We start from the raw sequence: 17,521 nt of genomic DNA, 5'->3' as shown, positions 1-17,521 counted from the left end.
TCTGAAACAATGTTTCCCATCACTCACAAGGCTAAAGGCTTTCAGGAGTGCAGCTGTTCTTCCTTTTCTTCTCTCTGAAACTCTGTATGACATTTCAGAAGGAACTGATTTATTCAGCCCATTGCACATTCCACCAGATCTCTTTGAAATTTATGAATAATTACTGCAAGGTATCTGTAAATGCCTTGCATAAACCTCACTTGCCATATGTGTAATTCTCCTGTTCAGTAATCTCCATGTGTTTCAGTGTTTTCTCTTGTTACATACAAACATAGTACTGGTATTTGTACTTCTGGACTTTGTAGGGTTGCGTAACTTAATTGAAGACATACAGAGCATATTTGTAGGCAGGTAGTAGGCATCGATGGGCTTCCTTGTTGAACTTGATGGAATAAGTTTTCAGAAGTAGAGTTATTATGAAAAGCAGTCAGCTGAAATAGTGGGAATCCGCATAGTTTGTGTCATGTTTGTGTCATGTTTCAAGTCATTGCATTAACAAATTAATATGTATTGTGGGTTGAAAGATCCACTAATGTGAATTTACAGTGGATCAAATCAATTTTACCATTGTTGTGTAAGTCTATGTCAATTTCCTTAAAAAGTGTGAACTCCAACATAGAAAGTGTCATTGCAAGAATTGCTTGACTTTGCAACTAGGATGAACAATTTAAATTGTGTTTCCCAAATATTCTACTATATCAACAAGGATGGTACCTGTGCTGCTTCACGGCACATTGCACTTAGCCCCCCTTCACTCTAGGAGCACACGTTTTCTTCAGTTAACTTATACCGCCTTGATTAAATCAAGTATATTAATCACGTTGCATACGTTTAATCAACTGGATTGTGACTAATACAAACACTGATATAACATAAGTAATCATAGGTTTGACATTTTAAAGTGTGTGTTTACTCACCAACTCGGCTGTTTTAGCCCTTTTAACCTGTTATTATTATTGCCTGCAACTTTACTGTTTTTGTTCATGAAGCAGCTAAACTATTTACTCTGTAATTTATGGAAAGTAAAAACAGAGCTAAAGGAAACATAACTCTTATGTAACAATACTCTGGCATCACCATATTAACATTAACTGGAAATAAACTGTGAATATTGTGTTTACAGTTCTGCTGCCTTAAAGTATACAAGAACACATAAATAAATGCAACTTGTGTACTAATTCAAAGACACTGGTGTGCATGTAATGTTAAGGCAGTGATTTGGTTCTTTCCATCGAAGGTGAACGTTGTCATCATTGCAACTTCTGCAGGATTACAGTCATTGAACCACAAACTAACATTCTTAAGTCTATTTTCCTCTTTCTTTATCCCTCATGTAACAGCATGAACTTCATGTCAACTTCAAATCTGTTGCCATATAATGAAAATAATAATGTTTATTTCTTTGAGGGAGGGACTGTTATTATTCTATTTTTTCCCTTTTCCATAAATCTTAGATTTCCTGCATTTCCCAGCGTACATCTGAACCTCCGTGTGAGCTTCCTTTCTAACTGTGAGGTGCTTTGACATGATGTTGATACGAATCTGTCACAAAGTCAGACCTTCTAGCAGCGTTCAATACTCATGAAGAGCCTTACCTTCTCTAAGGTATGGTGTGTGGGTTTTTGACAGCTTATGTTCCTTTCCTTTTTTTATTCAAGCATTGATACCTATAGCATGGAGCTACCCATATTTTAAAGTAGACTGATAACTTATAACTAATAATGAGGTTCCATTGTTACCGTCTCATTATTCTCACCTGATCTACTATAGGCTTTCAACATTATCTTGTGCAACACATTGAACATATGGCTTTCTGTGTGTGTGTGTGTGTGTGTGTGTGTGTGTGTGTGTGTGTGTGTGTGTGTGTGTGTGTGTGTGTGTGTGTGTGTGTATGTGTGAGTGTGTGTGCTCATTCATTATCATTCAAATAATCTTTAAACAAATATTAATAAATAACATGCAGAAAACACTATATATATGCTATCTCTACTAGTACTAATATCCCAGATTTTGATTGAACAATATTGTATAATTGAATAGGTAACTTTGACATTTTCAAACCCTAAAGTCTCACTGGCAAACACAAAATAATTATTATTATATTAACAAACAATGAGCTCAGTATTAAGATCAGGGTCAGATTCAAAGTCTACCTGGAGCCAGAAACATAGAGCTGCATTACATTAATATTACAGGAAATATATTTCCCAGTATCATTAAAAATGTTGTAACTAGTAAGTTACACACATTTAACATGCGTGTCACATTAACCCACTGCTTTTGTAATTAGACAATTCATAATCGAGAGTCTTCAGAAAGAGAATGGGGACATCCACTCAGTGCAGAGCACAGCCCCAGTAACTGTCTGGAGAAATAGATCAACAAGGTTGACTCAAGCTTCCCCGACGACAGGTCAGGTAATTAATGAGACGGTGTCTGAAGGAGCAGACTGCTAATTTATGGTAACTGATGGTAACAAGCTTCGAGCTTCCACTTTCAGCAACCTTAATATACTGTGAAATGTAACTCGTCCATAGATCATGTTTGGCATATGTCAGGTTATGTTGAATGTACTATTTAATCTATATGTGTAACTATCCAAGCTTGGACACAGAAAGAGGCTTGGCAGACAAAACTGGTTTTACTAAATTACTCAACATTTTGGTCAAGTTGGTCTCTCTGAGAAAAAAAACAAAAACAAGCTGTTTTTTCCCCTGATCAAGCAAAATGTTGGTAATTCACTGCATGACCACCTTTTATTTGGTGATGTTTGTTGTCCTTTTCTGTCATCGCCTCACAAAATTATCTCTGAATTACTTTTGCTCCTCCACATTTTGTAGGCAGCAACAGTCTAGCAGCTCCCAACAAACCATAACCAAGGTAATTGTCCTGCAAATAGGAAGGGGAGCTGGTTACACAAGGTGAGGCATGGGTGCTGTACGGCAGGTTAGACAATGTGACAGAGGAAATTTGGGAGTTGCTCTCCTCTTCTTTCCTTCAGTGTATACACTGAAGGATGATGAGGTGCAGCCAGTTTAGGGAGACGGAGGCTCAAAGGGCTATTCAGTAGAAAGGAGAAATAAATGATACACTATTTTTCATGAAATACTGACTACCTATGGAGCCCAGTAATACAACTCAAGTTCAGGGAAAATGGTGTGAACAATGTCTTTCTTATTGTGCATGATTATGGAGGAACAGGCTTTCGTTGTATAGGTCTAGAAATTTGGATTGTGCCCCTGCTCTTCTGATAATGCAAAATAATCCTAATAAGTAAGTGTTCAATCTCTCTACTGCTCAGCACACTATTACGTATCTGTTTCATTAAGGTTGACAGGGTGAACAAGGCAGGAGGTTAGGATACAGTGTTAGTGTGTTTGGCAGAGGTGGGGTATTGAAAACCCTTTTCCTGGGTCTTGTTGAAAACGAAACGACAAAGCAGAGTCAGGTGACCTTTCAACTCGGAGCCACACTGCAAAGATTAATTTATCCTGGCTGAGATCCAATCGCAATGGTCCTTACAGGAAGAATACATTGCTCATTTATTAGCGACATCTCTGATTCCTGTGTGATGATTCATTCCTTCAAAAACAGCACATGTCTCGTGAATGAAGAATAATGAATCTAGTTGATGACATGTGCTCCTGACTGAGTTGCTCTTGTGCTGGGCTGATTGTGATTTCAGTGAATTTCATTGTCACATACTTGAGAGGAAAGGGGGTGGGGTTGAATTCATCAATTAAGCAAGGTCAAAATATAATATTAGACTCGTATAAACCAGAATCCTAATGGCTGGAAATGGCAATCACTGTGCTGCTTTACTTTTATAAGAAAAAAATCCCTCTCTCTGTTCTCCTGACCGCCCTTATTAACAGGACCAAGAGAGCAAAATGTAATATTTTGTTCAGGGATGTCGAAGGTTAATTGTACAGTGCATATAGAGCGAGAGTGTATGCACATTACTATTCAGCAGCGTAGCTTTGCATAGTAACACTGGACCTGTTTTACATTCAGCCAGAAGCAGCCCTCTAACTGCTGCTTTATTTAAAGACAGTCTGTGTCTGAACTCCTCATATAGCTGCTGAGTTAGACTCGTAGCTGCACATACTCTATCACATACTACTACACACATTTGGACAAGAGGAACCAGTGTGCTGCTGTGAAGTTGTCACCAAACAGATGTTTAGCCATGTGCCATAGGCCATTTAGAGGATTAGTGATGTGAGTTTGTGTGCCAGGATGTTTCCTTTAGAGGTGCTATGATTCCAGACAACCATAGAAACTATTCTGTTTCATTTATATTTGCAACTAGAACTCTGGGACTCAGTGGAGTGGAAACCTCTGCTCAAGCCCAACAGTTCCCTTATGAAACCACATTTAATCTAATCACAATCAGATTTTTTGTTTTCTCATAAATATCAGTTCCCTAAACACGCCTGATTTTGGGAGATCAACTCAAGTGTTGGAAAAGGCCTACTTTGCAATGTCAGAGAAAATGATGGCTCTGCCCACTGATCTGGATCGACACTACATGAATTGAACCGGTTCTTCCCACACCTCATCCTCCCTTTGTGGTAATCTGTCCGGTAGGTTTTGTGAAACCTTTAGGAACGAACAACTAAACTAGAAAATGCAACTGAACTGATGCCCCCAGTAGTTTGATAAGTCATCAGTAGCATTAACCGTAATCTTAATACACATCATAGTTATTTATATTCTTTGTTTATTTAATTGATCTGAAACACAACAAAGTAATGTGCAAAATATATACCCCACTAGTGTATATTGCTGTACTTCCAAACACACACACAAAACATTACTAAAAGTGTGATATAAATGTAAAATATAAATAGTAGAAATCACTGGTGTTTCTGTATGTTTTGGCCCATACATTTCATGGATACTTAACACTGCTCATGTTTTCTAAACCACAGTTCACATTTTTCAAAATGTACTCCTTGTGTTAGTTAATTTAAGCATTAAAGTTTCGAAAGTCAGGTAATGCACCAAAACTAATATTCAGTCACCTTTACTTTGTTGACAAATTGACTGTATCTCATTGCTATGCCGTACCTCAGATGAAATCGGGATCTTTTAAAGTATCTTTGGTGATGCAACAAGAGGATTCAATTATCTGTAGCGGACAAAATGTTTGAGGAAACATGATGCAAAAGTGTAAATTTCTTGCTCTGAAAAGGTTTCTGTTGTGCAGTCATATCACTTGAGAGCGCACTTGAATATTCCGACAGGGAGAAACAGACTCCTTTTACAGCTGCTTCACTATGTGACTTAGTCTTTGACAATGAATAAATACAGCTGGCTCACTGTGGTGGATTATGTGACTCAGTTTCAACTCCCAGCGGCTTCCTGGAAGGTAGAAAATTACTACTTTGGAAAATGGGAACAATTGATATCATTGTTTGTCATTAATGAGCTCAATACTCAACATGGTTCTTTTTGTTTTAATCTAATACAGTCAGTTTGCCAAATATATTGGACCCCCACTCATTAATAGGCAGAACAATATTTAGAACTTAAACAAATGATTATCTTTTTTGTATCTATATTGTAACTTAACCTTCATGCTTAAAGTCTGTAAGTTTTAGTGGTGAAGTTGCATGTTGCAGCTGAACACCCTTAACCTCACTGAAAGAGAACCTGTGGTAGCCTTCGGTTGTCGTAAAAACTCAAGAGCTGTTTAGTTTGTTCAGTTGGGACAACTGTAAGAACATGGCGGCCTCCATAGAGAGACCCCGCTGCTGATGTAAATAAAGGAAACAACAGTTTGTACAGTTTAGATGAAACACAGGATTATTTCAGAGTTCTGCCAATAGATCCCTTTCACCTAAATCGTACATACTGAACCTTTAAATATTGAAAAGTCACGAGGAACACAGAAAATGCAACCAATAGGGACCAGGCAGCAGATGCTTGCTGTTTGTTTTGTATGCAGCTTGCATGGGAACCAGTACTGGCTGTAGTTCTGCAAACTCTGTAAGTTAAATAATTCAATCACGCCCTAATAGTGGAGGGCTGGTCGGTGTAGACACTGGGAGTTTGATGTTAAACATCAGAGAAATGACATCTTAACCTTTCTGTTCAGGGGAGGATTCATAGAGAAGCCTCATACATTGGAAAAGATAGTTATTTAGTAGATAACACTTTAAGATTTTGAAAAGTCAATAATAATGCATATCAAATATTTTCTCAGTGATGGAGACAATGACAATTTACATTTGAATGATCTTTGCTTTAATTTTCATGTAAATCTGTCTTTCAGTATGCAAACTTAAATGAAAATAAAGTAAATCGGCTTGCGTTATACAATACAGTAATTCGAACAGCTCTAATTTCATTAGGTGGTACACGAAGATGCTTATTGAAAGGTACTTATTTTATTCCCTGGTGACGACCTCTGGATATATCTTTCTTCTGAATCGGATCAAAGTGGTGAAAAATGTTTGCTTTTCATGAGCAGGACATATATTGAATAAATCAGATCAAACAGACCATTAACAGCAACATGCATTTACATAAAAAAGCTGCAGATTATTAATTTTAAAAGCGCTCCAGAGCTGACAGACGCTGGAATCAGTGATTGAACTCTCAGCAGTTGTACCTTCCCAATTCCTCCCTCCTGAGTTATACCAGATAGCACTGCAGCACCAGTGATGTGTTGAATCTTCTTTATTGGCAGCCTCCACCATCATTTAGATTCCACCTTAACACCAGACCTGGCACCTGAATAAAGATTTCTTATCATGGAGCCTGAGCACAGGCGCTGCGCTCCGAAAATGTGACGAATGCAAATGCGACGAGAGAAATCAAATGTGACTAACGTGTATGGAAACAGAGAAAATCAATTGTCTCCTGGGCAAATGGATGAGCTATTAAAATGATTGTGTGCTACAGGAATATATTATCCTCAGCAGCTGCCAGCAGAGGCAACAGCAACTCATACTCCAAGTCTGCCTGGCTCAAAAAAGAGCTCCCACGAAGGCAATTACTGCATGTGCACACTCTGCATGAACGGAACATGTGATTTATCTGCCTGCTCTCAAGCTAATAGCTCTTACACATTATCATTATAACAAGCATAAAACATGCTATAAAAATATCCCGGCACAAAACGAAATAAGTGGATTTTTTTTAAGTGGACTTTCAGACCATTAAGGCCTACTTTGTCAAAGTTAATTTGTGTTTGTCTTTCAAAGGAGATGGTCCAGTGATGCTTGAGGCTTGGCTCTAAAGAGACATGTCAATTTTACAGCTTCAATAATACAAAAGGGTTTGACTTGCACAGACATTTAAGCTTGGGAACAAGAAACCGATGTTTCAGAACACAATAACGAGATGTTTCTTTCTCTCTCGCGATCAGTCAGTGATATACAGAATAAAGAATCAATTAAAACTCCAAAGAAATGTGACTTGAAGCATTAATAAAAGGCTTTTATGAAACAATCATGGCTGACTGAAGTTTGGATACACAGTTTATCATTGTTCTCAGTGGGGTAGAGAGGCTTTGGAGAGAGAGGATTCAGTCCACTCATCAGATAAACATAGTCTCCGGGCTTCAATCGCAGCCTGTTTATTCACACTTCAAAAACAATCAGAGCTTCTCGGCCCACATGGGAAAGGTTACACAGCATGGAAATAACATAGATTTCCTTGTTTTTGAAGGAAGATAACTTATTAAGTATGAAAAAATATGAACACAATGTACATGATGTCCACGCTCAGTCCCGTTGGCTGGAAGGAAATGTCAAGAAGTAGAGCAGTCTGCCTTACATCTCCACATGATGCTGGTGAGGTACTAACCTTCTGAGATGACAGGTTTACTGGAGTCTGACACGTGGACCCATTAAAGTTTTAATAAACTAAATTGTTAAATGTCGCTATGGCCCAGTGTGCTGCGTGACCAATGTCCTTCAGAGGAAATTACACCAGCTCACCTTCTCCCTGTTTAGACCAAATACATGCAGAGTCCAGACTGGTGGGAAAATCTCTTCCAACAAGAAGTAATGAAATGATGCTGTCTTCTATGCAGGAGCAGAGTGAGCTCATGATTGCTTTTTATAATATTAATAAAGAGGATGATACATTTTATTTTGTGGTGCCTTTCTGAACACCTAAGGACACCTGACAATAGCTCAAAAAATAGATACAGGAATAACTGAAAGAAAAACATTGAAATCAGATTAGGGCACAAACACCCATCAATTATACATATACCACATAAGAAAAGTTAGAAATATGAGATGGTCAAAATCAGTTTAAGAAACAAAGATAGTACTTCATGTGTGAACAAAAGAGTGACTACAAGTACAACAAAGTGTTAAGATCTGATTAGTGAGGGATGGATGTTGGTTGGTTCTGGATCAACTGATCGAAACAGATGAGGTTTGAACAGTCCAATGGAGTTCAGCTGACAGGTGTGACAGGCAGAGAGCTCAAGAGTCATGGTGCGGATCAGCTGAAGGCTCCGGAACCCACAGTGCTGAGTTGTAAAGTGACATGGAGAAAAGAGAAGGGCAGCGTGAGGGGTGTAGGGTCCAACAGGTATGTGAGAGCCAGGTTGTGGAGGGCTCTAAATGTCAGTGAAGCTGGATGAGGTGTGGTGTGAGTTGGCCTGTGTATTTGGTGCTGGATATAATCCCAGCAGCAGGCTTTTGGATGGTTTGCAGTCATTCTAATAATAGTAAATAGGTAGTAATTTAATGGAGAGAGGCATATTGTTTTTGTCTGTCTGTCCGTTTCCCATTTTGAACACATTATATCAGGGATGCCATGAGGAAATTTCATTACATGGGGCAGAAACATTCAACTAGACACAAGGACGACCTGAATAGAACTTGGTGGTGAAAGTTCAAAGGTAAAGGTCGTGGTGACAAATTGTTTGCCTTATTAATGTAATATCACCAGAACGGTGTTGGGAAATTATTCCCATCATTCCCTTGAACTTTAATTTTGCAACCCAAGTTCACGGTGGACTTGCATGATATCTTAAGATCAGCTGTAGGCAGTAGGGCTCAAAGATGAACTGATTAGATCGTGGTGCCTGGAGACTTGTTGGCGGAAGCATACAACCACAGTGCCCTAATTCTAGGTTTTGCTAAAACAGCTTATTGCCACTGGTGGATGTTGTTGTTGAATGTGGAGCAGCTGAACCATTATTTGTATGTTGATTTGCATGAAACCAAAACAATTAGCTGAAAGACACTGAAATGCTCAGTTCAATGCTCAAATTCTCAAAGGGAAGAATTTAAGAGGTTAACAATGATGTGTGGATTGTTCTCCATGAGCAATTATCTTCGTAGTACTGACGAGCCGTTATTCGCACCGAAATATTGATCGGAGTAGCTTTGAAGGAGTTCTTGAGTATTTACTTGTGACACATATGTTCATGTTTATGTTTGTTTGTTATGTTGTGTATGCAGTGAACGATCTGAAAAGCTCCATTATTGTGGTGACAGACACATGCGGGAGCGGAGGTGGGGCTTCTCTCTTACTACTGTGTGGTGTCGGGGTTACATGCTCATCGAAGACACATAAACACACAGATGTGTAGTATGACACACATACAAACAAAGTCACACTCAAAGTCACATAAGACACTTAGGCCTCGGTGCAAGTGGGCATGTGTCCCAAACCGCAGGGCGCAGTTCCAGCAGCAGGCTTATAGATGAAGGTCTCTGTGAGCACATGCATACGGAGACGCAAACGCTCGTTCACATGCGTGACAACACAGCAGCCCTCGTGGCGCCTCCTGCTGCTGCTCCTGGCCAGCTATGAGACATGGCCTGCTGGCTAGAGAATGGCAGAATTGTGTGTTTGGGCCATCTGCTGCTCAGACTGATATAGATATCACACACATACGCTCACACACGAGATACACACAAAGTAATGCTATAGGCATACTGAACACTATGGTGGTTATTATCCATGTATACCACATATTGAGAGTTTATAAGCCCCTGAATGAGGAGAGGTTGAGATGGTCATGTGAGGCGTCAAAATTCAGTGACATGACAATATTGCAAAATGAGGCATCAATGTTTGGTATTATTTGGATGTTGATATGATGACTATTTGGCATTCATATAATGAGCTGTGCATCCAAATTGAATTATGTTTGCATGAATGCAATTCATTTAGCTCATTAAAAGTATTATTTTAGACTTGGTTGTGAAATAAACGTATAGCTCATAACACAGAAGTAGCTCATTTACACAATGAGGGTAAAAGTTGAGATAAGGCTCCAACTCTCCCAACTCTAAATAACTGGAGTTTGTCTTGTTAACAACTCTGCTGAAATCATACCATGTGTACACATACATACTTATATAAATATACTGCTTGAGAGAGAGACAGAGAGGGAGAGAGAGACATGGGTCATATGGCAAGAACAAAGACATCAGTCGAGAAGTGGATGACCTCACAAAGCAATCAGCAATCAGTACAGTGCAATCAGATTTATTTTTGTATAATTCAGGAAACACTCAGAACAATTTCTGTTTCGATGTGTGAACGTGTATTATTGTAGTATTATTATTCTGCATATGCAGAACACAGCTACAAGTGATAGAGTGAAATATTTATTGGAAAGGTGAGTGTTCTGGCAAGTGAAGACTGAGGGCAAAGAGGAAATGGTGGGAACTGTATTCTCAGAGAAGCTTTGAGGATTCACTTGGAAGTCTTAATTTCAGAGAATATTGTCTTTTTTTCCATAAATGTATGTATGACTTATGAAGTAAATCGTTTTTTGACTTAAATTCATGACTAATGTCAGAAGAGTTTTTCTCACAACTTTACTCCATCTCTGTGCTATTAACCCTACAATTCCACACATCGGCTTTGTTAAAATTAAGACATTTTGAAGTATATTATTACATTATGTGTAAACTTTATGTTTCAGAGCATTTCTCTTCCTGAAAGACTCTGTCTCCTGGATGGTGTTTTTCTTTTCTTTTACCAATAGGCTGAAATACAGCAGCAGCCTCGAGTCTCCTCAGAGTCAGAACAATAAAGAGAGTAAACGTCCAGCGCTAAACAAACCAGGAGCGGAGACTCATATAATGCAGGGGTCACATTTTATTGACAATCTCTTCCCTGCAATTAGGATACATGAATGAATAAGTCTTCTTTCTCACTCAGCTTTGTTTTTATTTATTTATCAATGACAGGATTTTTTTCTTGTAGCTTTTGTATGTGCACTTTGCTTATTGCTGTTTGTGGTCATTGTCAGTCAAATCTGAAAGCAATAATCAATTTAGTGTAATCATTTATTTTATTTTGCAGTAATCCATAGTGTTGAATTGCATGATTAATAAGCACTTCTATTTGTCCACTGCCTTCAGGTCTTTCTCCAGCCTGCCGGATAACAGTGAGGAAGCCAGAGCCAGGTACCTCTACAGGCAGTGGGTTGGTCTCGGTTTGACTGACGTCCATCTATCCAATCACACAGTCCTCCTCAGCCTGCCTGGTTCCACACCCAACACAATCACTGACAGGTCTAGTCACCAGTGTTTCCTGCCAAACGGGACCCCTTGTGACCAGCGTGGCCCAAACGACCTGCCGAGGCAGCAGTTCTCTTACGCAGCCTACTCCGCTGTTGGAAGTCTACAGGTACAATTTACATACCTTGAGATTTGGGTTAACCTCCGTGGAGCTGCACTCTCCTCTTGCTTCCCCTCCCCTTTGCCATCTTCATATTGTGAGATTATCTGAGTCTCCAGCCTCTTGCCACTGAAGGGTCAGCACTTAAGGTCATTGTGAGAGGTTCTGGCTTAAAACGCTACAGCTTGGCAAGCCACAGTTCAGGGTCCAAGGGTATTACAGCACTTTTATTTCCTGCAAGTGCCAAGTCGAAAGATGATATTTATATTTGTATTTTCTGGTGAAAAACTGATTGGCTACATAGAGAAGGGTCCTTTAAATGACCTGCCACTGTACATCACTTACTAAAGAGCTGGGGATTGTCTGCAGTGTTTAACTGTCTCATTATCTCAGCAATTCTAACATGAATGGTGATTATTTATCCGCCAATACCACTGATTTGAGATTTTAAATGTCCCTATCCAGCGAGAAGACTGTAAATGTGGTCAAATCTGTAACATATTCTACTAATACAAAGCAATGGCTAGACAATTATTAGAGTTGTGTGTTGAGCGATGCCCTGAAAAATGTGAGTGAATTCTCATGCATTTGTAGCACAACAGAAAGGAAAGTCTTTGCCTCTTTAATTTCTAATGAGGGAATTCTGAGCCTTGTCGAGTATTTAGATGGATCTTATCTAGTGACAGTGATGGATTGATCGATCACACTGAACTGAGCAGTGTGACACCCCACAGTGAAAGAAGACGGCTGAGTTTTTACAAGGAGGGGAAAGAAACATCCCAATTAAGAGAGAGAGAGAAAGAGAGAGAGTCATCGTGGTCCTAGAGACGCAGGAACCACCACAGAGGCAGCTGTGGCACATGTGCATCTGTCTGCCTGTCTGTCCGTCTGTCTCTCTGTGCACCAATTTTGACACAGTGAGAGTGCCACAACTGTGCAAGGTGAAGTCATGGATCTTTGTGTGTATGATACCTGAATGAGACCAATAAATTGTGCAACAAATGTGTGTCACCCCCTTGAAAAACTATTAAATTAATCATATTCAGTTATATCTACAAGTAAAAAATAGTTTGTGTTCAAATTACTCACTTTGAAATTTGAAAGGAAAAGTGTTCCTTTTTATGCAGCACTTGATTTAGATTAAATGCACATTGCAGAATGAAACAGTGTATGTTCACCGGATTCAACGTTGTTATACTATAGAGTTTCATTTTCTTATAAATACTAGAACAGAAGGAGAAATTTTCTTGGTGGGTGCCTGAGGCCATATTTTCAAGACAAGAGGTAGTTCACACACTTTACACAATGCACTTAGATAAGAATAGACTGCAGGATTAGAACAGCACCAGCCGACTTGATGCAGGAACCGTAGAAATCTTCAATATGGTATTTGCTTCATGCTTGATGCACTGTGGATCTTTCCCACCATCCTTCAGGAATGAGAAGGTTAATGGAAGTCATTATGCATGTAGTCCGCCCACACTAGCAGACACACACAAACACACACACACACACACACACACACACACACACACACACACACACACACACACACACACACACACACACACACACACACACACACACACACACAAACACACACACAAAGAAATATAGTCACACTATTTTTAGAGGGCTTTACTTCTCTGTATCCTGGGAACAGAGAAAAGGGTTGAAGGAGACGCTTGTTATTCCCTTGAGCCTCTGCCCGGCCTGAGGACAGATGAAAAGTTGCAGTCAGTCTCTGAATACCAAGTTTTCCTCCTCTTTTTCTCTCCCCGCCTCTCCCCTTGCTCTCCTTTCTCCGCTTTGCTCGATCCATCCAGCTGTCCACTCGTCGGAGTCTACCCACAGGAGGGTCACAGTCATCCATCACCAGATTATTTCCCAGCTCCGTTGCCGCACGCTGCCTTGAATTAAGCGGCGGTTTGCTGACTCTAAACATGGCTTTCAGACAATTAAACATGGCTGTTGTGTTGGATGGATGGCGGCCCAGTGCAAGTATACTGGGATAATAAGTTCTGCTCTTGGTGGCACTGTTTCGCTGGTGCTGCAGGGACTATGCTCTAACAAACAATATATGAAGGATGCATCGTGTCTCTGTGTGTGTGTGTGTGTGTGTGTGTGTGTGTGTGTGTGTGTGTGTGCGTGTGTGTGTGTGTGTGTGTGCGCGTGTGTGTGTTTGAGAACGGGAAGCAAGAGGGTGCTGTTTGTGGGTCTGGTCAAGTCAAGTGTGATCGAGTCTCACAACTTGTCAGTTGTCAATAAACCCTGACATGTGCATCCCTTGAGTTTGTTAGTGCTTGCATTCTAAAAACAATCTTCCGTAAAACTTCAGCATATCTCTACGATAACTTTGCGAAAGCCTGGTCTCATCTAGCTTCTAATTAGTGCTGCCTATGCATGTTGTGTGTGTAAATCGCCTGAGAAGCTAAAAATTGCAACCAGTAACTTATGTCTAGTTCACCAAGGGAGCACAGTTTAATAAATACAAATTTAGTGTTTACTAACTTAGTTATGAGCTACACCATAATGATGTCCACACTGCTGGAGACTGTATGCCTGATGCATTTGATGATGCCTGATAGTAAATTTAATTTTGTTCATCATTCACGTTGGTATGTATTTCGAAACTGTTTGAGGCCATTGTCTGGAGAGTAGGTTTACTGGGAGACTTAAATTGAGGGATATTGAGGGAGACGGAGCTCTGGAGCTGTGAATTGAGGAGGCGGGTGGGCTTCACCTGTGTAATCACCAGTGGGTTTTTTTATGTTACAATAAAATAACTGAGCAATAATAGAGAAGAATAAACTGAATGATTAAATGTATTTTTACCCTCTTAATTTAACACAAAACGCTTGGATTGTACATAGATTTCCCATGATAACAATGGAAAAGTATGCATCATTCTGTAAGCATTGTCCAAAAAACATTAATAGGAAAATTAAACATTATTTTAAATTTACCAAATTTAAATTTAAAACCAGATACTGAGTGGTGCTTCTCCTCAAAAAACACACTTTGTTTTTTTTTTACCATTTGGGCAACTAAGGCTATCACACCACTATTACCAGTCATCATTTTGAAGTATTTTAATTTTTAGTACTTTGTTTTTAAGGATGATAGCATGTACCCAGAATACAATCTTTTTTAGGCTGAATTTGGGTAATGTGGGACGTCTGTTTTTGCAATTTTGATGTCTGTGCTTTATTCTGATATCTGTTTTACACTGTACATGAACATTTTTTACCTTTATATAATCTTTTAAATGTCTTCTAACTACAGAATTCTAACCTGAATTCACCCTTTTTCCAAAATTGTCTCCTTCTACCTCAGCCTATTATCAACCCCTTACCTGTCTGTCTGCATGAATACTCGTAAAAAAAACAACTAGTAAACTGACCCAAGGAGGTAAGGTGTTAGAGGATACACCCTTCTAGTTTTATCACCTGGAAAGAACACAGTAACTTAGTACAATAATAGCACACATATCGCACACATAAAGGGACAATTTATTATTAATTAGACTTAATTATTAATTGATTAATACGTTGATTAACAGATCATTTTTTCTTGAAATAATTGTTCCCTTATTCTCTATGATAATACAGGGGAGTATGTATTCACCATTTACAAAAACTAAGAGGCTACAGTAGCAGCCCACGACCAGGAACATGATTGCAAGTTGATTTTCATTTGAGTACTTTTTAATAAACATCTCAGCGACGTACTGCTAGCTATCTCAGAGGTCAGTACTTTTAATAAACTTGTATCGTGTCAATATATGTTTTGAGTCAGAATTTAGCTTGAAATTATTGATAATATATTATTCAACACTAGTTCAGTCAGACAACTCACATTCAAACGTTTATTGCAGCAGTAGAACAGGTAAAGTGTTTGTCGTCTAGACTCCCCCATATGATTACACAGATATGAGGGGAGTGATCAGCAAATACTTGTAACCCCCGTCGGAGCCTACAGGTGGATGATGGGGGGTGGAGGGGCTGAAGCAACCGTCTCTGCTTAAATAGACCACCTGAGAAGGTGGGTGTATATTATAGATGGTTGTGGAGCATGAGGTATGTCACATGATTGGAGCAGCGCTGCTCGAGTTGGCTGGCTGAACTATAGCTCGCAGGCGTCGCTCCATTTCAGACTTCGTTCAAGTCATTTTTTTTGTCCAATTGACACTAACCCACATGGGTCCATCCTGATATAAATACTTTCGAAAACTTCAGTAGTTAATAAGAAGAGGAGAGGGATGGGATAATAATTTTTAACTTGCTTATTCATGGTTACATAGCAGCTCAGTCATGGAGAATCTAATCTTCATGTAAACAGCTTAAGACGTTAAATGGATTCTGAGTGCGCCGGGTTACTGCAGACAAGCAACTATTCAAAGTGTCTTAGGATGTGACACCTCCATTAGACTGAGTCGGAACTGTTGGACAGAGTGGACACGGTGGGGTTTGACCCTGCGACCTTCGGCTTACAGGGTATGTTTTTCAGAGTAATGATGCCAATTGCCTGAAAAACCTACGCTTTCACTTGGCACTACAGGGACTTGCTTTTACTAATCGCATACCAGCACATGGTAATGTACTGTTTGTTATAGCGTTACAGCAGATTGTGTGATTTGCCCTTTTAAAGAATATGTTGTAAAGAATACAACTGTAGAATTTCTATTCAGTTTACGAGTAAGTAGGAATGTTTCATTAGTAGCCTTCATTGTGCAGAACACAAGAAGCACAGGAAATAGAATGTGGGGTTATTTATTCTTGAGTAAGAGAAGAACCAGTATTGAAGGACAGTGTTCGTTGTGGAAAGCGACAGACCGAGCTGTCAGAGGAGCCATATAACTTGTGAAGAACACGCTGAGAAAATACACAAGCAGCATCCCGGGCGACATCAACATCCATGAAGTGCAGAAAGTCATTCTGGTGCAGTACACATTCACCAGAGGGTGTTATCCATCAAGTGAAGCGAGAGAACAGCCTCCCTGCAGGGCCTCAGGACCATCTGGTCACAGCTGTAAGGACATGTAAGAACATGTAAGACACACATGAATACGTTGGTAGAGTAAGTAAATACTGCATGGACTTACACTGTAACAGATGGTAACTTGTGATTTTTGTAATGAATTTCCTGGATAAATAACAGAACATGTTCCCGGGCTTGATATTAATCATACTACTTAAATATAAATGTACATTCTATTCTATCAGTTTGCCTTTCTCAATAACTTTAACCAGTACTGTTACTCTTAAATGAATGAAGCTGACTTCACTAAATATATTGCGTACCTTAACAGACCATATTATAAACGTTGTTAAAAAATACCCCCAAAATATGATCCTGTGCCAAACCTGACAACACGACCACCTTCCTACAACTGCCCTGTTTGATCAATTTTACTGGATACAGCATTTATAGTAAATAAAAATTGTAATAATGACAATACATCTGATTCATGTGGCACTTATTAAGCTTCAGGAAAAAGTTATTTCTGCATGAAAAGAAAACCATGAAACCAGCCTACAAAATTTTGGAAAACTACGACATATTTATCAACAGCACTGAGTCCATACATTGATACATTGATGAACAAATTCGATATTTTGATAAATGAAATAAAATAAATTCACATAAACTGTAACAAGATGAATATAAGATTAAATGTGTCTCAAAGGGAAATATTTTCCCTTAATTACAGCAGGGGAAATCAAGGGAAAATAATTAGCAAGGGACAATGCAATTGTCAAAGATAATCTTACTTGAGGTAAATATGAACTGTATTTATTTAAGATTGTATTAAATAAATAAGACAACAGGTACTATTAGTTTGATAAAAACATATATAATAATTTAAATTAATTAAATTAAAAAAGTGTAAAAGGTAAAAATA

General features: G+C 39.0%; 1 protein-coding gene across 1 annotated transcript in view; it reads left to right on the top strand.

The window, feature by feature from the left end:
* The window catches only part of LOC133010375 (inactive N-acetylated-alpha-linked acidic dipeptidase-like protein 2), a 310,384-nt gene that overhangs the window by 60,668 nt on the left and 232,195 nt on the right, over positions 1 to 17,521 (top strand). Inside the window, exon 4 of the mRNA XM_061077932.1 lies at positions 11,358 to 11,625. Within this exon, the coding sequence (XP_060933915.1) occupies positions 11,358 to 11,625 (268 nt within the window). The remainder of the gene's footprint in view (positions 1 to 11,357; positions 11,626 to 17,521) is intronic.

This window comes from Limanda limanda, chromosome 9 (genome assembly GCF_963576545.1).
Source record: "Limanda limanda chromosome 9, fLimLim1.1, whole genome shotgun sequence".
NCBI lineage: Eukaryota > Metazoa > Chordata > Actinopteri > Pleuronectiformes > Pleuronectidae > Limanda > Limanda limanda.
This window is presented reverse-complemented; position numbering and strand designations above follow the sequence as displayed.